A 26962-nucleotide genomic window follows, 5' to 3' on the forward strand; every position below is an offset into this window, starting at 1 on the left:
TTTAAATAGTTGAAATCATTGGTGCCTGCTATGTGATGCTTCCCTGAAGAACGTCACCACATTACTTCAGCCATATTATTCAGTCATTAGTTTTGTTGACACCCTGCACTAACACGAGTTTCGATATCTAATCAATATGATCCAATCACTCTCTGCACATTCTATTGTGTTGAAATGTGTCTCTTTGTGACCAGATCAGCTGGTGTCTCCCTGTATGCAAATAATTTGACAGATTTTCTCAATAATATTTATTTTAAGATAATTACCAATGCCATTAGTGAATGGTGCTACTGGTCAGATTTTAGAGACCAGTATAATGATGATTTAAATGGTTTGATCTAGATCTGTTTACACTTGATTGATATCCAGGCACCGTGTGACCGACTACCTCCGAAAGGCGTCAGGAAGATCTGATCACAATCATATCACAATGTGTCTTTTAATCGTCAAAATCGGTCTAAAGACGTCACAATCAGAATGTGGGCAAGATCTGGACAAAGGGCGCATGATAGTTATAAACAGAGCTATTGATTCATACATTGTCTGATACAGTGTAACCTGTTTCAGAGTTCTTCCCACTTGTACAGTCATGCCCTAGATTGACTGGGCGATAAACTAATACAGGTTGGATCAATATGAACTGTGCAATCGGTCTTGATGTTGTTGAGGAATAAGATGAAGGGTTTGGCCTATTTGCGTTCCCCGAAAGATGGCATGTCTGCTTGCTTCAGAGTTCTCAGCTTAGAAATGAAGCTAAGGACTTTCAATGAGTCGTGCAGCTGCCACTCCCCAGGGCTAGCATTGACTAATCGCCTCAGACTTACTACTCGGTGACGGCATTCCCTTTATGGATATGGTGAGGTGTTCCCAACCTATTTTTCACACCTAAAATCGTCCCACTTTCTCTTATCAAAAGAGAATGGAATGCTTTTTTCCCCTCTTCGCTTGAGGGAAGAGTAGAGAAGAAAGAAAAAAAAAGAGAGAAAATGAGCCAAGATAGTGATGTGTGGAGTTCTGGCAGCTGAATTCTAGCTGATCAACAGGAATTCTATGCAAAGATCTTACCGACAACATTGAACTTCCCAACGACTAAATAAGGATGTGGACTCAATAGGGAAAATCTGACAGAAAATATATGTTGTTGTACCTCCTACGCAGCCTTGATAATGATCATTGTGATTCGTCTGTGGTGATTGAAGAACACTGCTCAGAAACACTTAATACCTTAGCCTACTACCTCATCTTATCAACAAACAAAAACATTTGGGGTTGTGAAGTAGTGTTATATAAATGTTTTCAACTTCAAAAGTAACCACAGGTTCAGTTGTGGGTGTGCTATTGTAGAGACCTTAGTACAAAACCTAGTAACTTGACTGGTTTGAGCCTCTTCGCAATGACTAAGGCGTCTGACCGACAGTTGCAAAGACCCATGACTGAGTTCCAGTCAGGCTATTCCCAAATTAGCTGCATTGTTGTCAGAAGTTGAATGCTTCTGACACCAATTCTTTACAAAGTAAGGGGTATTTTAAGTAGAAAGTAACTTGTACAACTAAGTACAAAGTAGGAACCTCGCCATGAGGTTTGAGCCGCTTGGGGTAATGACTAAGGTGTTGGACTGAGTCACAGAGACATGGGTTCAATTCTAGATCAGGCTACCCCCCCCCCCCCCCCCCAAATTCACATCTACATGTTACCATTGAATCCTAGCAGAGGAAAGAGGGGCTTTGTTCTTTTTAAATCCAGGTGCACTGCAGTCTACAGCAAAACTAAGGCCAGGTGCACAGCTTTGTTTCATACAGGGCTCTTTTACTACTCTTGGTATGAAAAAGTGTCCTTTTTCTGTTTGACATGGCTTCCTAGCTGTATCTGAACATAGTGTTATGCAGCCATCTAACCGTCCTGATGAAAAGCCCATGTCTTATAAGTACAAATGTGATTACTTTCCATTGCCGTAAGACCTCATGAGAGGATAGTCAGAAAAGTACACAAAGGGCTTAGTGAAATAAAAATCCACCCTTCCGTTGCCAAAAATACTGTAAGGTACTCAGTTTAGTGTGTGTGTAGCGAACAAAGGCATATACATTATTATTGAAAAAGGACAATTCTCCTACAAGATCAATTCCATGTCAGTATAAGAGTTACACCCAGAGTGGAAAAACATTGGGGCCAACTCATGAGCTGCAATTAAGTGCACATAAAATACAAATCTAAAATGATCCATCTGATTGAATTTCCTTGGTCTGCAGGGAGGAATCATGCTACAATCACGGGTTTGTAATAAAATCAGACAGTGTGAGTGAGTGAGATACAGCTGAGATATATAATGTGTGCGGTGTCTTTAAGGAAAGATAATGAGCGCCCTCTCTCAATCATAAGAATGAAGAAGAGCAAGAGGGGGCAGGGCTTAAGCTGAATTTAAATACAATTTAGTCGGGACAACAAAAGCGTCAACTTATAACAACTCGGCACTTGCCCCACATGGGCCGACAGGCAATTTGTAAAAATAAAATAAAAAGTTTAAATAACCCGGCCAAACCAAACGACGCTGGGGCAATTGTGCGCGGACTCTCAATCACGACCAGGTGTGATTCAGCCTCGATTCGAACCAGGGACTGTAGTGTCGCCTCTTGCACTGAGATGCAGTGCCCTAGACCGCTGCGCCACTCGGGAGCCCTCAACATATCTTCCTTCAGACCCAAGTTTGTTCTCTTATTTCTGTATTTGATGTGAACTTTTGTAATTCAGGGCTCATCTGTAAAATAGACTTCGGTCTCAGTCAACATTCAGGGCCATATGGATTACCAGCACGTGTACTGCGAGCATAAGCTGACCAACAAGTGTCTTCACTGACATGTTCAACCTCTCCCTGTCCGAGTCTGTAATACCAACATGTTTTAAGCAGACCACCATAGTCCCTGTGCCATGAACACCAAGGTAACCTGCCTAAATGACTACAGAACCGTAGCACCTACTGCTTTGAAAGGCAGGCCATGGCGCACATCACCATTACCCCAGAAACACTCCAATTTGCATACCGCAATCTCGATTGCATTCCACACTGCCCTTTCTAACCTGGACAAAAGGAACACCAATGTGAGAATGCTATTCATTGACTACAGCTCAGCGTTCAACACTATAGTGCCCTCAAAGCTCATCACTAAGCTAAGGACCCTGGGCTAAACAACTCCCTCTGCAAATGGATCCTGGACTTCCTGACGGGCCAACCCCCAGGTGGTAAGGGTAGGTAACAACACATCCGCCAAGGTAATCCGCAACACAGGGGCCCCTCAGGCATGCGTGCTCAGTCCCCTACTGTACTCCCTGTTCGCCCACGACTGCATGGCCAGGCACGACTCCAACAATATCATTAAGTTTGCCGATGACAACAGTGGTAAGCCAGATCACCGACAACGACGAGACAGCCTATAGGTAGGAGGTCAGAGACCTGGCCGTGTGGTGCCAGGACAACAACCTCTCCCTCAACGTGATCAAGACAAAGGAGATGATTGTGGACTACAGGAAAAGGAGGACCGAGCACACCCACATTCTCATCGACAGTGCTGTAGTGGAGCAGGTTGAGAGCTTCAAGTTTCTTAGTGTCCACATCAACAAACTAACATGGTCCAAGCACACCAAGACAGTCCTGAAGAGGGCACGACAAAACCTATTCCCCCTCAGGAGACTGAAAAGATTTGGCATGGGTCCTCAGATCCTCAAAAGGTTCTACAGCTGCACCATCGAGAGCATCCTGACGGGTTGCATCACTGCCTGGTATGGCAAATGCTTGGCCTCCGACCGCAAGGCACTACAGAAGGTTGTGCATATGGCCCAGTACATCACTGGGGCCAAGCTTCCTGCCATACAGGACCGTTATACCAGGCGGTGTCAGAGGAAGGCCCTAAAAATTGTCAAAGACTCCAGCCACCCCACATAGACTGTTCTCTCTGCGACAGCACGGCAGACGGTACCGGAGTGCCAAGTCTAGGCCCAAGATGCTTCTAAACAGCTTCTACCCCAAAGCCATAAGAGTCCTGAACATCTAATCAAATAGCTACCAAGACTATTTGCATTGCCCACCCCCTCTTTTACGCTGCTGCTGCTGCTGCTGTTATTATCTAATCATAATCACTTTAATAACTCTACCTATATGTACATATTACCTCAATTACCTCGACTAACCGGCACATTGACTCTTGACGCTCTTTAATTATACTTGTTCCTTTTATTTCTTATTCATATTTCTGAAACTGCATTGTTGGTTAGGGGCTTGTAAGTGTAACGGCGTTCTTCGTTTGTTGAAAGAGAGTCGGACCGAAATGCAGCGTAGTGGTTAATCATGACTTTAATGAACAAAGTGACACATGAAATAACTATAGAAGACAAAACAACAAACGGAACGTGAAACCTAATTACAGCCTATTTGGTGAAACTACACAGAGACAGGAACAATCACCCACGAAATACAAAGTGAAACTCAGGCTACCTAAATACGGTTCCCAATCCGAGACAACGAGAATCACCTGACTCCGATCGAGAACCGCCTCAGGCAGCCAAGCCTACACTAGACACACCCCTAATCAACCACAATCCCAATGCCTACAAAACCCCCAATACGACAACACAATAACCCATGTCACACCCTGGCCTGAACAAATAATTAAAGAAAACACAAAATACTAAGACCAAGGCGTGACAGTAAGTAAGCATTTCACTGTACGGTCTACACCTGTTCTATTCGGCGCATGTGACTAACATTTGATTTAAGTAGGACTCCCTGATAAAATAAAAGTTAGATAAAATAAATACATTGGTCCAAGTTATGGTCACCTGCGGCGTGCACAAATGCAGCGTGATAGCAGGTCGGCAGACAAAAAAAATAACATTCTGGGTAAAAATGCATCCGACTCGAGGCCAGACTGCCCAAACTCTTATTCACACAAGTGACAATTATTTGTTTAAATCATCCCACTCTGCAGACCAGCGAAATCCCTGTTACCCACAGGCCTTTGTTTTCTCTCCGCACCTCAACACACTCTCCCTCCCTCTTTCACTCCCCAATACAACACTCTCACAGATGTAACAATGAACACTCAATGGGCTGCCAGGGTGCAGTGGAAACATGTGACTCATGGTGGAGGACATGGAAAGCCCTCTGCACTTCCTGACATGGAAACCCCCCCCCCGTCCGGACTGTGTGAGAACAAAGTTCTGTAAACTAAAGAATCATCCTAGTCCATTCATATAGGGAAGCTTCAGACACCATTCAAACCATTTCTGCTTGATTTAAGTGCCAAGCAGAAGATATTATGCAATAAAATAGCCTACCGGGATAGACTTTATACAACAATAATTTTATTGAGTCAAAAGGCAAGACGTGGCAGAATACCATAATGAAGTCTATTTCTTACACCACTACTCCACAGTGAAACTTAACGTCTAATTTGGGCACATAAGTTACATAATATTATAATTGTGGATAAATACACGGAACCAAAATATAAACGCAGTATGTAAAGTTTTGGTCCCATGTTTCTTGAGCTGAAATAAAAGATCCCAGAAATGTTCCACACACACATTTCACAAAAATTGTGTGCATACATGTTTTTTTTACATTCCCATCAGTGAGCATTTCTCCTTTGCCAAGATAATCCATCCACCTGACAGGTGTGGCATATCAAAAAGCTGATTAACAGCATGATCATTACACAAGTGCACCTTGTGCTGGAGACAATAAAATGCCACTAAAATATGCAGTTGTGTCACAATACAATGCCACAGGCATCTTATGATGAGGGAGCGTGCAATTGGCATGCTGACTACAGGAATGTCTACCAGAGCGGTTGACAGATAATTAAATGTTAACTCCTCTACCATAAGCCACCTCCTATGTCATCTAAGAGAATTTGGCAATACGTCCAATCAGCCTACATGTATGGCGTTGTTTGGGCGAGCGGTTTGCTGTTGTCAAAGTTACGTATGGGCAGGCATAAGCTACGGACAACGAACACAATTGCATTTTATTGATGGCAATTTGAATGCACAGAGATACCGTGACGAGATCCCGAGACCCATTGTCGTGCCATTCATCCTCCACCTCACATTTTAGCATGATAATGCACGGAAACATGTCGCAAGGATCTGTACACAATTCCTGGAAGCTGAAAATGTCCCAGTTCTTCCATGGACTGCACACTCACCAGACATGTCACCCATTGAGCAAGTTTGCAATGCTCTGGATCGACATGTACGACAGCATGTTCCAGTTCCCGCCAACATCCAGCAACTTCACACAGCCATTGAAAAGAAGTGAAACATTCCACGGGCCACAATCAGCAGCCTGATAATCTCTATGTGAAGGAGATGTGGTCACCCTGGATCTATGACCGGTTTTCTGATCCACGCCTCTATCTTTTCATTTAAAAAAAAATCTTTATTCCCAGTCATGTGAAAATCAATAGATTAGGGGCTAATGAATTTATTTCAATTGACTGATTTCCTTATATGAACTGAACTGTAACTCAAAATCTTTGAAACCGAATGTTGCGTTTATATTTTTGTTCAGTAATAGTATGGTGTAAACAACTGTCCAGTGATTCAGTCTATTTTTTTTTAAATCATCACTTTCCTCCACCACAACAGCAGACCTGAAGAAATTTGCAGGAACTCACCAAGAAATACTCAGTTGTTTTGGAAATACCAGTAGCATGGAGCATAAACAATATTGAGCGATAACCAACAGATTAATTATCTATTTACGGATATATAAATAATAATTCACTTCTCTAGCCCATGTAGACAGCAAGTAAATATGAAATATATAGAAGGGCATCACATGGATAGAAAGTCGTAAATTCCCCGTGTCATTGCTGACAACTATGTTCCTATTATTAACACAGGCCTGGTGCCTTGCGCCAGTCAGGGTACAGCGGCGAAATACAAACCCCATTATTCACCAACATCCACAGTTAGTTAGTGCGTGTGTCCTGCATCACAACCCATATGTCTAGGTTTGTGTGTGTCTGTGTGTGAGTGAGTTTTGTCCCATCCTTCACTGACACACTGCCAGGTTCAGCACCAATTTCTGAAGGACTGGCTGCTAGTGCTAACCCTCGGCCTACAGACAAATACTATTGATCGCCATACTTTCAACTGGAACATCTTGTCGTCTTCACTCACCATACCAAGCAGCTCCACTGTGGTCGCAAACATATTAAATATTCAAGAGTGAAAGTCCCTTGTCTACATGCCATTGTTTATTAAACAAAAAGCAAGAAACCAACACTTCAATCATGGTTCATTATAGTTGTCAAACGATCCATCGCTTCAATTTGGGGATGGTCGAAAACAAACAATGTAAATAGATACATTAATTCACATAAAACATTTGTGTGCATATTGAGCCATGTTCAAGGAGTTGGGTTGCACCTGAGAAGTCTGTGCTGAACTTGTCCAAAGCTGGCCAAACACCTCAGCCATGTCTTGTTCAAACAAGAGAGCCAATCGATCTTTCTGCTCCATAACAGAGCCAACAGCTACAGAGATCACATTTAATGTCAAATGGAAATAAGGCCGAACAATTATGATTTTTCAACGCAGACACCGATTATTGGAGGACCAAAAAAAGCCAATACCGATTAATTGGACGAGATTAGATAGACGACAATTACAACAATACTGAATGAACACTTCTTTTAACTTAATATAACACATAAATAAAATCAATTTAGTCTCAAATAAATAATGAAACATGTTCAATTTGGTTTAAATCATGCAAAAACACAGCTAACGTTTAAGTTCCTTGCTCAAAACATGAGAAAGCTGGTGGTTCCTTTTAACATGAGTCTTCAATATTCCCAGGTAAGAAGTCTTAAGTTGTAGTTATTATAGCACTCTCTCGCTATACCATTTGTATTTCATATACCTTTGACTATTGGATGTTCTTATAGGCACTACAGTATTGCCAGCCTAATCTCAGGAGTTGAAAGGCTTGAAGTCATAAACAGCGCTGTGCTTCAAGCCTTGCGAAGAGCTGCTGGCAAACGCAGGAAAGTGCTGTTTGAATGAATGCTTACGAGCCTGCTGCTACCTACCACCGCTCAGTTAGACTGCTCTATCAAATCATAGACTTAATTACAATATAATAAACACACAGAAATACGAGCCGTAGGTCATTAATATGGTCAATCTGGAAACTATCATTTCGAAAACCAAACGTTTATTCTTTCAGTGAAATACGGAACCGTTCTGTATTTTATCGAACGGGTAGCAACTCTAAGTCCAAATATTTATGTTACATTACACAACCTCATGTCATAATTAAGTACAATTCTGGCAAATTAATTACGGTCTTTGCTAGGAAGAAACGGTCTTCACACAGTTCGCAACGAGCCAGGCGGCCCAAACTGTTGCATATACCCTGACGCGAATGTGCTTTTGTTAAATCATCACCCATTTGGCGAAGTAGGCTGTGATTTGATGATAAATTAACAGGCACCACATTGACTTTATCCAACGCAGGACAAGCTAGTAATATCATCAACCACGTGTAGTTAACTAGTGATTATGTTAAGATTGATTGTTTTTTTATAAGATAAGTTTAATACTAGTTGGCAACTTACCTCGTCTCCTTGCTGCATTCACGTAACAGGTAGCCAGCCTGCCACGGAGTCTCCTCGTGGATTGCAATGTAATCGCCCATAATCGGCGTCCAAAAATAAAGATGACTGATTTTTATGAAAACCTGAAAATCGGCCCTAATTAAAATCACCCATTGCGATTAATCTGTCAATCTCTAAAAATAATAACCAACAGCAACCATTGATAATTCTATATGTCGGAATGTGCTACCAAGCACCGAATCAAAACCTATCAGTCAGTATCGCTTTTCAATGTGCAGATCGACGAACATCTCCTGACGTACATGATTCATACACTGCATCAGAAACCCTCATGTCATACTGCAAGTCAAAACAGAACAGCTGAATAGTAGAGCTTTCTCAATACAACAATAGGTACACACCCATTAAGGTGTACAGAGTCGGTGTATCCCTGACTAAGAGTGCCATAACATTGTTGGCTGACACTCGTACATGACCAAATTGAACGTTAGCATTTAGTCTGGTCAACAGAGCGCATGAGGTTCTTATGACCAACCTGCCTCTGACCAGTGTTTGGTTTGTGGGTAAGGGGGGGGGAGTTATGCTGTCAACAACACTGCAATGGAACAGGACACATAACACTGCATCAAATAGCAGTATACTTCACATTATAACAAATTACAATCATAACCATTTATGAATACTAGAATCTACTATACTCCCTCCATATGAAATAGACTTTATTTTTGAATGTATAATTTTGAATTCTAGAAGTACTTTGTATCTATTTGTTTAGGCCAAAACAAGAACTCTATTCCAGTGGTATGTATACAAGCCAATTCTTTTTTAGCAATTTCTCAAAGGGAAACTGATGTGGATCGTCATATAGCAGGCTGCTCATTATCACATATCTGCACTGAACATGTTCTTCTGCGAGAGTGCGATTATCTGCTCCAAACAGAGAGCAAGTGTGCAACAAGGGGAAAAGGAGCAGAGAGAGGCAAAAAAAATGTCTAGGTAGCCTATAAGAACGCACCCGCTTAACATGAGTGCAGTGCTTATCAACAAACACAGAAACATCTCGTAAAAGTCCCATGACTATCCATGTAGTTGCATGCACTCCCCAAAAGACAATGGGGTAAATGGATGATGATCAACATATGGGTGTTGGCTACAGACTACAAAATATAGAATCTAGTTATCATTTTGACAGAAAAGCTATGGACAGCAAACCATTTCAATACCTTATTATTTTGTAAGGAGGTCCTCAAATTTAATTGATTGACAAATTTTATGAAAAAAAAAGACAGTATATATTTATTTTTTTACGCAACTGGGATATGACAATAAAGTCAGACTTATTTCCAAATCATCCCAACTCCATGAAACTTGACTCAACCATGAAAATCATAAAAATGTGCGTGTCTATGGCAGACTCTGCAAGATACTTTCACACCTCTATCAATAGTGGTTGTGCAGAATTCTAGTGGGTACATGCACATGCTGAAAGTCTCCACAGAAAATTAAGGTTGCATAATTGTGTTACCATCTGGGTTTGAACCCAGGTTGTCTGCATGCCATTAGCATGACCTATTATACAATAGTTAGTGCAGCAGGAACCTAACCCATGACCCTGGCATTGGAATTGCCCACGCTAAAGGCATCTATATTGGTCCGTTAATACAAGGCCCAGTGCACTGCTTTTCAGATTTTTTTTAAACAAAAAATGTATTTGAATGTTTACCAGCATTTGTAATTGGAGTCTGATAATTATCGGTACAAAACAGTTATTCTGATAATACTTGAGGAATATAAAAATTACTTGCTTGATATAAGTTTTCCAGATTCTTGAAATACTTTGCAAATGCAACTTATGTGAAAACAGAAATCGTCTATTCATTCCTTTTCCATTTTAGTAGGCACTCTTATCCAGAGCAACTTACAGTAGTGAGTTTACATTTACATACTGGTCCCCCCGTAGAAATCGAACCCACAACCCTAGCATTACAAGCGCCATGCTCTACCAACTGAGCCACATCACATCATCACAAACCACTTGATTTCTCAATGTACTCAAACACTGTATTGGTCATTGTTTTTCTTCATGGTGATGGAAAGCCTACAGGTACAAACCTAGATGACCAGCCTATATACAATACAGTAATGTTAATTTACATTAAGTGGTTTGTAAGGATGGCAAATTAATACTGAACAAAAAGTATTTCATATTTAAGAAAAATATTTTATTTGATGTGGATGTCTTATGTCTTTGCCCATAACTTTGCACCTTTTGATGTACATTTTTTGAGGACAGGATTTTGTTCTTTATGGATTCCATTAGAATGACAACAGCAGAGAAAGGGACAGAGCAAAAACTCTTACAATTCCAACTATTGAATCCTGCATTAATTAGAAAACTACCTTTTTTGTCAACACTAAGATGCTTAAAAAAATGTATTAAGTAAAAATTGGCTTGCACAACCGACATCTATAACGGTCTGCTGGCCCAGACGGCATCTCTAGCCGCGTCCTCAAAGCATGTGCAGACCAGCTGGCTGGTGTGTTTACGAACACATTCAATCGCTCCCTATCCCAATCTGTTGTCCCCACATGCTTTAAGATGGCTACCATTGTTCCTGTACATAAGAAGGCAAACTTAACTAAATGACTGCCGCCTCGTAGCACTCACTTCTGTCATCATGAAGTGCTTATAGAGACTAGTCATGGATCATATCACCTCCACCTTACCAGCCACTCCAGACCCACTTCAGTTTGCATACCACCCCAACAGGTCTACAGACGACGCAATCGCCATCACACTGCTCTATCCCATCTGGACAAAGGGAATACCTATGTAAGAAGTTCATTGACTACAGCTCAGAATTCAACACCACAGTACCCTCCAAACTCATCATCAAGCTGGAGACCCTGGGTCTCGACCACGCCCTGTGCAATTGGGTCCTGGGCTTTCTGACGGGCCGCCACCAGGTGGTGAAGGTAGGAAACCACATCTCCACTTCGCTGACCATTAACACTGGGGCCCCAGAAGGGTGCATGCTCAGCCCTCTCTTGTGCTCCCTGTTCACCCACGACTGCGTGCGTGGCCATGCACACCTCCAACTCAATCATCAAGTTTGCAGACGACACAACAGTAGTGGGCTTGTTTACCAACAACGACGAGACAGCCTACAGGGAGGAGGTGAGGGCACTCAGAGTGTGGTGTCAGGAAAACAACCTCTCACTCAACATCAACAAAACAAAGATGATCGTGGACTTCAGGAAACAGCAGAGGGAGCACCCCCTATCCACATCGAAGGGACAGCATTGGAGATGGTGGAAAGTTCTAAGTTCCTTGGCGTACACATCAGACAAACTGAAAAAGGTCCACCCACACAGACACTGTGGTGAAGAAGGCGCAACAGTGCCTCTTCAACCTCAGGAGGCTGAAGAAATTTGTCGTCACCCAAAACCCTGACAAACTCTTACAGATGCACAATCGAGAGCATCCTGTTGGGCTGTATCACAGCCTGGTACGGCAACTGCCCCGCCCTCAACCGCAAGGCTCTCCAGAGGGTGGTGCTGTCTGCACAATGCATCACCAGGGGCAAACTACCTGCCCTCCATGACACCTACAGCACCCAATGTCACAGGAAGGCCAAAAAGATCATCAAGGGCATCAACCACCCGAGCCACTGCCAGTTCACACCTCTACCACCCAGAAGGCGGGACCAGTACTGGTACATCAAAGCTGGGACCGAGAGACTGAAAAACCGCTCTCTCTCAATGCCATCAGACTGCTAAACAGCAATGACTAACTCAGAGGCTGCTGCCTACATTGAGACCCAACCACTGGCCACAAATGGATCACTAGTCACTTTATACAACGCACTCTAAATAATGCCACTTTAATAATGTTTACATATCTTCCATGTATATACTGTATTTTATACCATCTATTGCACCTTGCTTATGCCACTCGGCCATCGCTCATCCATATATTTATATGTACATATTCTCATTCACCCCTTCAGATGTGTGTATTAGGTAGTTGTTGGGGAATTGTTAGATTACTTGTTATATATTATTACTGTCAGAACTAGAAGCACAAGCATTTCGCTACACTCGCAATTACATTTTCTAACCATGTCTGTGTGACAAATACAATTTAATTTGATTAGTAAAGGCCCAGTGCACTACCTGTGAATTTAAAAAAAGAAATAGTAATATTATTATTATCACCCTCAGCACCCTTACTTTCCGCGGCTAAGGCAGATTACACTTTTAGTAAAACACAACGGCCCAGTTGAAGTTATACACCCGGTATAAGCCATATACACACACCTTTTTATTTCTTCTTCAGTTGGCATTGCATAAACTCACTTTTTAATCCCTACTGATACGTATCAAAGTAGCGTAGTGGAGGTATGGCTTATAAATTATGTAGTACAATAGAGAAATCATGCACAAAGTAGCCTACACACGTCGCAAAACACATGAAATACTGTATAGTCACGAGCACCACACACATAGCCTAGTTTCAGCAGAATATCATCTGCAGGCAGCAAGAGCACACAGTACTCAACTGGCTTTGGTAAGGAGCAGCTCACGGAAGAATGACATCGGTAGCCGGTAGGGTAGGAAAGATATCTCCCAGCAAATGCTAACTAAGGCAACAATGGATATGAAAACCAGGTATTGAAAAAGTTTGGTCCGAAGTGTTTGTTAGTAGGCCATTTATGATGCCCAATTGTCATGCGCTGTTTGCATCAGGGGCATAGCCATGGGTGGACACAGGCCCACCCACTGGGGAGCCAGGCCCACCCAATCAGATTGATGTTGCTTAAGCATTGTTGTGGACTTACAACATCACCAGTGAAACATAGGATTTCACACACAGGGTGCCTTTCCCACTTCTCCAGGCACCACTACTCAGGGCCGATAAAAAGACAGCAGTCACACACAGCATGTTAAAGGATAAGCAGTCCATTCACGCTGACATTTTTTCGTTTAGCACACAAAGTAAGCGGTGACCTAAAGTTGAAATGCAACAATGCTTCAAGCTATCAGCAGCAGGTGTGCTGCATTAAAAAACAGTTCCAGTCACCAGATGATCATTTAAAACTGGACTTCCTGTTGGAAGTTAGTCTTAAAAGGGGAGAAGCTAACAAATTAGCAACAACACCTGCTGCAGCCTCCGCAAACTAGCCGACAACAAAAGCTAGCTAGCTAGACCATGGGGGAAAACTACTGCTCGTTATTGTGACCGTTGGCCTTCGAGAAGGCAGAAGTTTCCATACGTTTTTGTTAAAACTGTCCAAAATGTGATAGGTTGATTTCACTGTCACTTTGGCCATAATACAGGTAGGTGAATGGCAGATGCCTTCTATACAGCTTCTGATGGCCTAGCCAATCGTTGACTTATCTCCCCAGAGACCAGCAAATACAAATGCTGATTGGATCTTTTTTCCCTTTCATAAAAAAAAAAAAAAAGAAGCAATGACATCCGAAAATCATTGAAAATAATATTAGAATGATTTTATTAATCTTCTCTGAAGGCTTAGAAGACCCATTCTTCCTCACTGTGTCTGGGTTAATAATAATTTGTAGAGCAGCTCTATTTTCCCTCAGCATGCATTGTTTCACTTCTGGCTAAAGAATCCATATGTTGTTCAGAAATACTGGACATTTTGAACTCTTATTATGGTGGCGATTTGACAGAATTACAATCATGGTCTTGAATTGGATGTTTTTCTGGTCTCGGTCTTGGACCCATTGTTCGGTCTTGAATCAGTCTTGCTTTAGGTGGTCTCGAACACAAGAAACTCAAGAAATAAGTCAATACAATTGTTAGAAGCGACCACCCACCTCTAATTTAAAACCAAACATGGATGGATTCAATGTTGTTTTCACTATCCGGGCACACACCTGTCTGTTTCACACCTGAGGTGTAATCCATGAGGGGGTTTGATTAATCTCGCCTGGGCAGGTGTGTTTTGCATAGACTAAAAGTTGATTGCATTCAATTTGGAAACGGGCTGCCTCCCGGGGGTGAGCCAGGTGCCCCGCTCGGTCCGATGGTGAAGACTGCTCCAAACAAAAGTGACATAATTAAGCAATTACTTGGGATCTGTGTTTTCCCATGCAAAAGTGATTTGTTTCGATAATGTTTTATCTGCCTTCCCAATGAAAACTGCCTTGAAAAATGTTACATTTATTTTATGTTAAAGCGATGTGTGTTTCTGGATGATGTACTATGCTGCATCTTTGACAACATGGATGAGCAGATTACTGTTAGATTTGAGAAGGGCGCTCCTCCCTCCCCGCTTTCACCCGATGGGCCAAACAGTTCTAAAACTCAAGTTTCGCAATTAAAACAATGATATTTTGGAAAACAATGATATTTTGCTTCCATGTAGTAGTCCTTTCCACTCACAGCCAGTTATCCTGGTCATTGACAAGCGCCTAACTCAAAAGGAGTCGGTGTTCTGAATGAGGAGACATTGAGGATTATAACAAAGACCGCTTTGATGTCACACAAGCAAACCACACACCCATGAGTCCAAAATGTGCACTTCACCATTTCCATATTTGAAAATGTAAAATTACAATCCTTTTGTCTGACATGTTTGTCTGACAAAGCTTAACACTAAGACTGTATTTTATAATTTAGCTAGCTGTGCTGGCAATAGAATAAGCTTTCACGATACCCACCTGACCCAGATTGTGATTCATAATGAAACGTTTTTGGATTGCAAAAACAGTCATTTTGTTCCAAACAAAAAGCCACAAGCATGTTTGCTTCAGTTCCTCAAATGGCAAAGCAGGAAGACCTTCATTTTTTAAATATTTTTTTTAATAAAAAAGAACCTTCATAGTTGAAGGCTCTTTCCTAGAGTCATAAAACTGCATTGAAATTGCTTAGGAACTGTGCAGCTTGGAAAGGTGTGTGGCCACCTGGAAACACCAGTTAGACCTCTCACTCAAACCCTTGTAATTGTTTTTTTCTTATCTTGCACCTACTCCAAAATGTAAATGAATATTCTTACATCACTGAATGTATTCAGAGTATTTTCAGATTTCGTTTTTTGAAAAGTGATGTAAATGTAAAATGCACCAAAATAAACAGTGTAATGTTTGGATTCTTGTGTCAGGTGAAAATGTTGTGTCCTCACTATTGGTCTGATAATTTCCCAATCATCTCCAAAGTGTTCTTTCACTTGCCACCATGGTCATGCATACAGTACATTTTGAAAATATTCAGACCCCTTGACTTTTCACATTTTGTTCATTTACAGCATTATTCTAAAATGGATTAAACTGTTTTTTCCCCCTCATCAATCTACACACAATACTCCATAATGACAAAGAAAAAACAGAAGCATTCTGTTTCCATTGATGATCCTTAAGATGTTTCTACAACTTGGAGTCCACCTTTAGCAAATTCAATTGATTGGACTTGATTTGGAAAGACACAACGGTCTATATAACATCCCACAGTAGACAGTGCATGTCAGAGCAAAAACCAAGCCATGAGGTCGAAGGAATTGTCCGTAGAGCGCCGAGACAGGATTGTGTCGAGGTACAGATCTGGGAAAGGTTATCCCCCCCCCAAAAAAAAAATATATATATATATATATATATATATATAGAAAGAAAAAAAAGAAAGAAAAGGTCTGCAGCATTGAAGGTCCCTAAGAACACAGTCATTCTTAAATGGAAGAAGTTTGGAAACACCAATCATTTTCTTAGAGCTGGCCCTCTGGCCAAACTGGGCAAACAGGGGAGAAAGGCCTTGGTCAGGGAGGTGACCAAGAAACCAATGGTCACTCTGACAGAGCTCTAGAGTTCCTCTGTGGATATGGGAAACCTTCCAGAAGGACAAATATCTCTGCAGCACTCCACCAATCAGACCTTTATGTTAGAGTGGCCAGACGGAAGCCACTCCTCAGTAAAAGGCACATGACAGCCCGCTTGGAGTTTGCCAAAAGGCACCTAAAGGACTCTCAGACCATGAGAAACAAGATTAAAGTGTCAAGTCTGGAAGAATCCTGGAACCATCCCTACGGTGAAGCACAGTGGTGGCAATATCATGCTGTGGGGATGTTTTTCAGCGGCAGGGACTGGGAGACTAGTCAGGACCGAGGGAAAGATGAACGGAGGAAAGTACAGAGAGAGATCATTGATGAAAACCTGCTCCAGAGCACTCAGGACCTCAGACTGGTGTGAAGGTTCCAACAGGACAACAACCCTAAGCACACAGCCAAGACAACACAGGAATGGCTTCGGGACAAGCCTCTGAATGTCCTTGAGTGGCCCAGCCAGAGCCCGGACTTGAACATCCCTGGAGAGACCTGGGAATAGCTGTGCAGCGACGCTCCCGACCCAACAAGCTTGAGAGGATCTGCAGAGAAGGATGGGAGAAACTTCCCAAATACAGGTGTGCCAAGCTTGTAGCGTCACACCCAAGAAGACTCGAGGCTGTAATCGCTCCAAAGGTGCTTCAACAAAGTACTGAGTAAAGGGTCTGAACACTGAAATGTCACATGTACATACGTTTGACATTTTTGGCAAAATTTCTAAAAAACTGTTTTTGCTTTGTCATTATGGGGTATTGTGTGTAGATAGATGAGTGGGAAAGAAACAATTGAACACATTTTAGAACAAGTTAACATAACAAAATGTGGAATAAGTCAAGGGGTCTGAATACACTAATCTATCTACATATATTGAACAAAAACACAACCTGTTAGTGAACATTTCTCCTTTGCCCAGATAATGCATTCACCTGACAGGTGTGACATATCAAGAAGCTGATTAAACAACATGAACATTACACAGGTGCACCTTGTGCTGGGGACAATAAAAGGCCACTAAATGTGCAGTTTTGTCACACAACACAATGCCACAAATGTCAAGTTGAGTGAGCGTGCATTTGGCATGCTGACTGCATGAATGTCCACCAGACATGTTGCTATTTCTCTACCATAAGCCACCTCAAACATCATTTTAGAGAAATTGACAGTACGTCCAAACAGCTTCACAACCACAGACCACGTGTAACCACACCAGCCCAGGACCTCAACATATGGCTTCTTCACCTGTCAGATCGTCTGAGACCAGCCACCCGAAAAGCTGATGAATATTTGTGTCTGTAATAAAACCCTTTGAGGGGAAAAACTCATTCTGGTTGTCTGGGCCTGGCACTCAAGTGGGTGGGCCTATGCCCTCCAATTGCTGCACCACCGCACAGTCAAGTGATATCCATACATTAAGTCCTACTGAATTTATTTCAATTGACTGATTTCCTTATATGAACTGTAACTTAGAAAAATCGCTTGTATATATATATATATATATATATATATATATATATATATATATCTTTGTTCTCTATATCACACAAACACAGTACCAGTCAAAAGTATGGACACTTACTCGTTCAAGTGTTGTTCTTTATTTTTTACATTGTAGAATAATAGTAAAAAATAAAGAAAAACTCTGGAATGAGTAGGTGGTACTATATAGTAATTTATTTTTCTAAATTATTAAATATTAGATAAATTTACCTCAGAATAGTTATGTTAGTGACTTAAAAATGTAGATTAGATAGATAACATTTTTAGCTTAACTCGAGTAGTGGCAGCCAGGAAAAGTGTTACAAATTAGTTTCTGTGAGAATTACAGAAGGGTCAGTTACCCCCACGTTACCCTATGCTGCTAGATGGAGATTACAATATCTGTCTAGAAACTGGGCTAGACTCAAGACCGTTCCTCTCACTGGATCCTACAAAGTCTTTCTGCAAAGACAGCTCAGGGCAAAATTATTTTAATAATAGAACGTCAATTAGATCATACGACACGACGTTGTTTGGTTTTGAAATAATTCTTCAAATGGTCTACTATAAAATTATATAAAGTAGGTTATCCCTCAACTAGCCTATAGGCGTGACAGGCCCAGAGCACAATAGTGCGAATGCGATTCTGCATGATTGCTGCGCTGCGTCAACATTTTTAAACACGTGAACCCTCGCAATAGTATATATTGTATGTAGGTCTTTACCTTCTGGCCATATGTCAAAACAAATTAAATGAAGCCGCATCGTCTTTTACCTGGCAATCCAATTTGAATTTCTGTTTGCGTCTTCTCTTGCTCCAATGGCAATATCCCAAACGAGAGAGGCTAAATATATCGTTACAAATCCACCACCAAGGTGACAAGGTCTGGAAATCAAGCAATCAGCCTCACGAGAGAAAGCTACTGAGAAGCGTCAGAAACATATTCGAAATCCATGATGGGCTTTTTGTTGCAAAAGTTAAAAAAGCGGCGAATTGCTTCACAGTCCCTTTGAACGACACCGAAAATGGACGTGAACGCTAGGAAAATAATTACCGGCAATTGGAAGCCCGGCATATTCCATTGTGAGCCTCTCTCCCAACAACAACCATTAGGTGGCGACAAAGTAACACTTCCGTTAGGTTTTCAGAATAAAAGTCCCTTTATCCAAAAACGCATGCAAAGTAATTTTGCAAAGTGTGACTGTCAGTGCCCACAGGCATTTTGTAAAGTGTTATTTTATGTATTTCCTATTAGTTACACCTCATTGGAATCATTGGAACACATCTGTTTTATTTACTTGAAATCTTAAGAACAACAAATATATTGTCTTAACTAAAAACCAGTCCAGTCAGCTCACCAAAACCAAATTGTATTAGTTGGAAGTTGCAAATTACCAAGTGGCAACTGCAGATCATGCTGCTTGCTTAGGGAGTGCCACTTCCACCCGATTCGGCTCCTACCCAGCGCAAACTCAGGACCTCTGCCTCGCAAGCACACATGAAGGCCCTCCTAGAGCATTCCAACCCATTGCACTGCCAAACAAATGCCTATTTCAATAGCGCAAGGGATGACACTTTCAGGATGAAGAGTGAGTTTCATAGATCCCCATCTGCTACATATGCACAAATAGATCAGTAAATATGTAACAGTATTCACAAAATAAAATGAAGACTAATGATAACGTAAATTAACCATTATGATCATTTTTACACTCATCCATATTAGGCTACCAGAAGACTGCTGTTTTTGAACATATTGTAGCAAATTCAGGGCTAAGCCCAATTTGGGACTCTGCCACTTCTTGATGAGGTCACTAGTAGTTGTACAAAGGTCTCTACATGCATACTGTCTGCTACTGCCATCCCCATGTTTCTCTCACAAGTCCCTTGGGACACACTTCTAGTTCTAACACCAGCATAGCGAATATGTAGCCCGACCAAGACACAAACCCAGGTTACTGCTACTGTGAGTCCAAAACTTAAATTGTTACACCAAGAGGTTTGAACTTTCTGATGAGATATTAAAACGTTATTTATTGTGTGTCCCTTTTGGGAAATGTGTCTTGCATCTCGACAAACAACAGCACAGCATCACCAATAAGTGGGGTGGCAGGTAGCCGAGTGGTTAGATCTTTGGACTAGTAACCGGAAGGTTGCAAGATCGAGTCCCTGAGCTGACAAGGTAAAAATCTGTTGTTCTACCCCTGAACAAGGCACGTAAACCCACTGTTCCTAGGTCATCATTGAAAATAAGAATTTGTTCTTAACTGACTAGTAAAATACATAAATCACAAGCAATAAGACAGCAGACATGTTCATCAATTCAGGTGGGGGGTGAGTAGTTATTTATACTGGTGGGAATGAATGATTTCTGGGCTCTAGCGGTGTTGTAAAGATGGACTCTGCATCGGCGGTATGAGCTGGTACTCCTGGTTGAGTGGGTGTGTCAGATCAGTGGCAATTCTCGCTCCTGCCCTCATTACTCTCTCTGAGAACAGTGTTTCCATGTTCTTGAGATGAACTCCTGATATGTAAGTAATCTCTTCATGAAAGACAGTCGTTGTTGTCCCTTTTTGTACATCTGTTTTGTGTTTGCAGTCCAGGAGAGTTTTGAGTCAATTATAGTTCCAAGATATTTGTGTTGCTCAACTGTTTCTATTTGCTCTGAGTCAATGTGAATGGGCCCGAGATCATCTTTTAAAGTTCTGAAGTTTATTGTCATTTCCTTATTGTTGTTTTTTCACATAAAAATGAGTCTTCCTTTTCCTTCCACCATTGGGATAAATGTGTTCTTTCTGTCCTGTAGTCATCCTTGGAACCCTAGGTATGTTCCTAGGTTTGTACAATATGCTTTCTGAATGCTACTAAAGGCTGTGCACACCCAAAAGCCTTGTTTTCACCTTCATTATCTGATCAAGATGATCCAAACAAGTTCTGTCACGTTTACACATGGTTATAAAATGTGTCTGTTATCTGTCTACTGTGTCCGCATTGTGACCATATTTCCCTATAATATCTATCTGCAGTCTGCAGTAACTACAAAGAACAGTTCAGTGTTGTAGTAATTAAGACCACATATTGAGGGTCTTGGTCTGGTCTCAGTGTCTGATACGTTTTTACTCAGTCTTGACTCGGTCTCAGACAATGAGGACTCATAATTTCTTCCAGAGACCAGGCAAGACCAGCAGAGTAAAAAACTCATAATTGCAGTGGTCACGTTCCACTGCTTAGATGTTGCATGCATCAACCAATGGTTTGTGCCACGTCATTGAATGTGTCATCTACAGACAGATTGCTATAACATATGACGTAAGATCTGGCTACGTCTATCAGTACATTTCCACATAACACTATAATTCCAATAGCCATTCTAGCTTTGCCTTCGTGTGGGAGCTAGCAAGCAGCTGAGGTAGTGCTAGGTATCAACAGCCAATCCAGTAGGGGCTGGAAGCTGTAGTTAGCTTCAATTGGTCAATAGCGTCGCGTTATCGTAGAGTATTTGCATAAAGTTCAGCTTTCTCCAACTTTGGTCCTGCTCTGTTCACTCTTTCTCGCATCGTCCCCCCGTCCACTTCGCTTCCCTCCACTGAAAATGAATGGGGCTCTGTTGTTTCATCACCCCTATAGTGTTATGTGGAAATGCACTGTGAGCAGAGGAACGTGACCAGTATCAGATTCCATTCCAGGCTTCGCCAGGCCAAATATCCACACTCCTTTCATGACACATTAATACCGTATCGCCTATTGAAACATGGGCTTCCTACTGTTCCCAATAGTTACCTTCCGTCCTTTACATTCGTTGAACAACTTGCAAACTGTGTGGCATTCTAATGCCAATGTTTGTCCATGGATATTGCATGGCAGTGTGCCTGATTTTGTACACCTGTCAGCTGAAATAGCAGAATCCACTAATTTGAAGAGTGTCCACATACTTTTGTATATGTAGCGAATACTGTATCTTCACCAAATCTATGCAAATTGGTATTCTTCCTCAAGACTTGAAAATGGTCAAAGTTATCTCCCTCTATAAATCGGAATTTCATTGATTTGCTGATAGGCTAGAGTGGGAGAAATGGTTTGAAAGTTGCACGCTCACTATTAGTAAGGGGAGACTGGGGGAAGCTGTAACACATTTAGTCTTTCTATCTATTATAGACCTGTTTAGGTTAGTGATCAGTTGTAGAGTGGCTCTCTTTTTGCATTTTTTCCACCTTTCTGAATGTCTTTATTTTTGTACATTTTATTGAACATTTATTTAACTAGGCAAGTCAGTGAAGAACAAATTCTTATTTACAATGACGGCCTACCAAATGGCAAAAGGCCTAAAGAATCCATGTGTAAAAATATATATATATATATCAGTTAAACAAAGCATATTAACTATAATTGTACATTATATATTTAGCATACAAGAAGAAACATGTTTGATTATATGTGTGTGTGTGTGTGTGTGGGGGGGTTTAGGCTACATGGAGGGGATTATTGAGTAGTTTGGTTCATCAGGCTGACCCCCAGTCCCCAAGTTATTGAGCCATGATGAGGTTTTGGCAATATGAAGATAAGAATTCCAGAGTATGGTTCCTCTGTATCTGGTAGAGAATTTACTTTGTGAGGGGTGGGGAGGGCAGGGGGAAGGTTATCGCAGTGTTATATAGATGGATTTCAGAATTAACCTGGAAGAATCCATTGAGGGGTTTAGGTAAACTGTCTGGGAGGTATGAGTATTTGTAGATGAAAGTGCATAATTGGCGTACATTAATGTTGTAAACAGACAATATATTGAGTTTCTCAAACAAAGTTGCAGATGGAGCTAAGTAATTAGAGGAGGTGGCTAGTCTTGCAAATGTCTTTGTATGATGAGTAATTTGTGAAGGTAGGAGGCATATGTACTGGCCAAGACAATATTACAGTAAATGAGATATGGGTAAATGAAGCTATAGTATAGAGTTAGGAAGCAAGCCTGATGAACCAAACCACTAATCTTTCTGATGATAACAGATTTCATTGCTTTGCTACAGACAAATGTAATATGACATTTCCAGGATAACTTTTCATCAATTAGAACTAGTGGGATCTAGTGGATGTGACTTGTTCCATTTCATTCCCACCAATTGAGATTATGTCTCTTTTCTTTACAATATGTCTTACTCTTACTAGTTTTTAGAATAAAGTTAGATTTTTTAACATTTAATGGGCATTTGTTTATCTGAAACCATTCAGAAAATTTGGCCATACCTGAGTTGGCTTCATTAATTAGTGAATCAAAATGATTGTGTGATAAAAACATTAAATTGGTGTCATCAGCAAAGAGAATGGGAAGTACAGTAGAAGACACAGCAGCAAGGTCATCAATAACAAAGGTCCAATTATCGAACCCTGTGGCACAGCACAGGATATCTTGGCCCTGGTAGATGCACAGTCGTTTGCATAAACAAATTGTTCTCTAGCATAAACATAACTATATAACAGTAATAATGCAATTTAGAAGGTAGTGTGTCATGATCAACCGTGTCAAATGCTTTGGATAGATTTTAAAAAATGTTGTTATGGGCTGTAAAGATTTTATCCATAAGTTGCAAAAGAGACAAATCTGTGGAGTAGTTTTTACAAAAAACATGTTGGTGCTCATTAAGAATACGGTGTTGATTTAAATGTTTCAACATTCTCTTATACACACATTTTCTTGGATTTTAGAAAAACATGGTAGTACAGATATTGGGAGATAGTTTGTAAAAGATCTTGGATCCAAAGATTTATAGAGGGGGATAACTTTGGCAATTTAAAAATCTTTAGGAACAATAACAATTTGCATAGATTTGGAGAATATACTGTATACACTACATATATACAAAAGTATGTGGACACCCGTTCAAATTAGTGGATTTGTGTATTTCAGCCACACTCGTGCTGACAGGTGTACAAAATGAGGCACACAGCCATGCAATCTCCATAGACAAACATTTGCATTAGAATAGCCTTACTGAGGAGCTCAGTGACTTTCAACGTGGCACCGTCATAGTGCTCATTCCAACAAGTCAATTAGTCAAATTTCTGCCTTGCTACAGTTGCCCCGATCAACTGTAAGTGCTGTTATTGTGAAGTGGAAACATCTAGGAGCATCAATGGCTCAGTCGCGAAGTGGTAGGCTGCACAGGCTCACAGAACGGGACCGCCAGGTGCTGAAGCGCTTAGTGCATAAAAATCACTTGTACTCGGTTAAAACACTCACCATCGAGTTCCAAACTGCATCTGGAAGCTACGTCAGCACAATAACTGTTCGTCAAGAGCTTCATAAAATGGGTTTCCATGGCAGAACAGCCGCACACAAGCCTAATTCCAAGCCTATGCGCAATTCCAAGCGTCGGCTGGAGTTGTGTACAGCTCACCGCCATTGGACTTTGGAACAGTGGAAAGACGTTCTGTTGAGTGATGAATCACGCTTCAGCATCTGGCAGTCAGACGGACAAATCTAGGTTTGGTGGATGCCAGGAGAACGCTACCTTCTCGAATGCATAGGGTCAACTGTAAAGTTTGGTGGAGGAGGAACAATGGTTTGGGGCTGTTTTTCATGGGCTAGGCACCTTAGTTCCAGTGAAGGGGCATCTAAATGTTACAGCATACAGCCCCAGACCACATTCTAGATGATTCTGTGCTTCCAACTTCCAACTTCCAACAAGAAACAAAGAGATCTGCTGTTTAATTTGACAGTTCATCTCAATGGTTGTACAGTCGTCTCAAATAAAACTGTGAACAGGAGGTTGGTGGTACCTTAATTGGGGAGGACGGGCTCGTGGTTGGAGCTTGTGGTTGGCTGGAGCAGAATGGGTGGAATGGTATCAAATACATCAAACACATTGTTTCCATGTGTTTGATGGCATTCCATTTTCTCCATTCCAGCCATTATTATGAGCCGTCCTCCCCTCAGCAGCATCCACTGTGAAGGACCTCGTCGTTACTCTGGACCCTTTTCTCTCTTTTGACAAACATATACAAATTGTTTCAAGAGCAGCATTTTTTCCATCCTCGTAACATTGATAAAAAACTTGAAACTTTTGTCAGAAAATGATGCAGAAAGACTAACCATGCTTTTGTCACTTCAAGATTAGAATACCGCAATGCTCTACTCTCCGGTTACCCGGATAAAGCACCAAACAAACTTTAGCTAGTGATAAATACGGTTGATAAAATCTTGACTGGAGCCCAAAAATGTGATCAGATTATTCAACACTGGCTTCCTGTTAAGGCTAGGATCTGATTTCAAGATTTTACTGCTAACCTACAAAGCATTACATGGACATGCTCCTACCTATCTCTCCAATTTGGTGCTGCCATACATTGTTTATGATGATGGTCACAAGATGAAGGCCTTCTTATTGTTCCTAGAATTTCTAAGCAAACATCTGGTGGTAGGGCTTTCCCCAATTTTTATGGAATGGTCTGCTGATCTATGCGAGAGACGCAGACTGGGTCTTGACCTTTAAGTCTTTACTGAAGACTAATCTCTTCAGTCAGTCTTATGATCGAGTTTAGTCTTGACTTGGGGTGTGAAGGGTGAATGGCAAGGCACTGGAGTGACAAACCACCCTTGCTGTCTCTGCCTGGCAGGCTCCCCTCTCTCCACTTGGATTCTCTGCCTCTGTCCCTATTACGAGGGCTGAGTCACTGGCTAGCTAGTGCTCTCCCATGCCATCCCTAGGAGGGGTGCTTGAGTCACTGACGTGATCTTCCTGTCTGGTTTTGCGCCCTCCCTGTCTCAGTCCCCAGTATCTATGCTGCAATAGTTTTTGTGCCGGGGTGCTAAGGTCAGTCTATCCTATCTGGTGTAATTCTCCTGTCTTATCTGTTGTCCTGTATGATCTTAAGTATGCTCCCTCTAATTCTCCCATCCCTCTCTGTCTCCCCTCCTGGAGGACCTAGGACCATGCCTCAGAATTACCTGGCCTGACGACTCTTGGCTGTCCCCAGTTCACCTTGTCGTGCTGCTGCTCCAGTTTCTGCTGTTCTGCCTGCAGCTATGGAATCCTGACCAGTTCACTGGACGTGCTACCTTGACCTGCTGTTTTGACCCTCTTTCTCCCTCTCTACCGTACCTTCTGTCTCAAGCTCTGAATGCTCGGCTATGAAAAGCCAACTGACATTTACTTCTGAGGTGCTGACCCTCTATAATCACTATGATTATTATTTGACCCTGCTGGTCATCTATGAATGTTTGAACATCTTGAAGAATGATAGGTTTCTTCCTAGGTTCCTGCCTTTCTAGTGAGTATTTCCAAGCCACAGGGCTTCTACATCTGCATTGCTTGCTCTTTGGGTTTTTAAGCTGGGTTTCTGTATGATGATGTAAAAAGGCTTTATAAATACATTTGATTGATTGGTCTAGGGCTACTTAAGACAGAGCTTTTCAAAACCAAAGTGTAGATATAATCCTATTTTTTGGGCAATTATCTTTGTTCTTTATGCAGGTAATATGATTTTTGTGATGTCTTTTCGAAGTCTAGAATATTTCCTGCTGTTCACAGGCGACTGGTCATTTCAAGGAATAACATATACCAATTGATTCTTGAAGAATGTCTTAGGCAATATTAGTCCATTGTTTTTAGTCATATATACTGAACAAAAATACAAACGCAATGTGCAACAATTTCAACGATTTTACTGAGTTACAGTCAACTGAAATCAGTCAATTGAAATAAATTCATTAGGCCCTAATCTATGGATTTCACAACTGGGCAGGAGCGCAGCCATGGGTGGGCCTGGGAGGACATAGACCCAGCCACTTGGGAGCCAGGCCCAGCCAATCAGAATGAGTTTATCCCCACAAAAGGCCTTTATTACAGATAGAAATACTCAGTTTTATCAGCTGTGCGAGTGGCTGGTCTCAGACAATCCCGCAGGTGAAGAGGCCAGATGTGGTCTTTAGCTGGTGTGGTTACACATAGTTGTCAGGCCAGTTGGATGTACTGCAAAATTCTCTAAAACAACATTGGAGATATGTATGGTAGGGAAATGAACATTAAATTCTCTGGTGG

The 26962-nt window shown here is 41.5% G+C and overlaps 1 protein-coding gene across 7 annotated transcripts in view; it reads right to left on the bottom strand.

Moving 5' to 3' along the window:
- The window catches only part of LOC109890647 (CSC1-like protein 2), an 84841-nt gene extending 65793 nt beyond the window's left edge, over window positions 1-19048 (bottom strand). For 4 of the 7 annotated variants that reach the window (XR_004210451.1, XM_031827879.1, XM_031827871.1 and 1 more), the window contains exon 1: window positions 18988-19048. Coding sequence is in view for 3 of the 7 variants with exons in the window: in XM_031827879.1 (XP_031683739.1) it covers window positions 18988-19043 (56 nt within the window). In the remaining 4 variants the exon portion in view is untranslated. Of the gene's footprint in view, window positions 1-18707 lie in introns of all 7 variants that reach the window. The other 3 variants (XM_031827903.1, XM_020482618.2, XM_020482636.2) reach the window with 2 other exon arrangements.
- Between the last annotated feature and the right edge of the window lie 7914 nt (window positions 19049-26962).

Source organism: Oncorhynchus kisutch, linkage group LG1 (genome assembly GCF_002021735.2).
Source record: "Oncorhynchus kisutch isolate 150728-3 linkage group LG1, Okis_V2, whole genome shotgun sequence".
Taxonomy (NCBI): domain Eukaryota; kingdom Metazoa; phylum Chordata; class Actinopteri; order Salmoniformes; family Salmonidae; genus Oncorhynchus; species Oncorhynchus kisutch.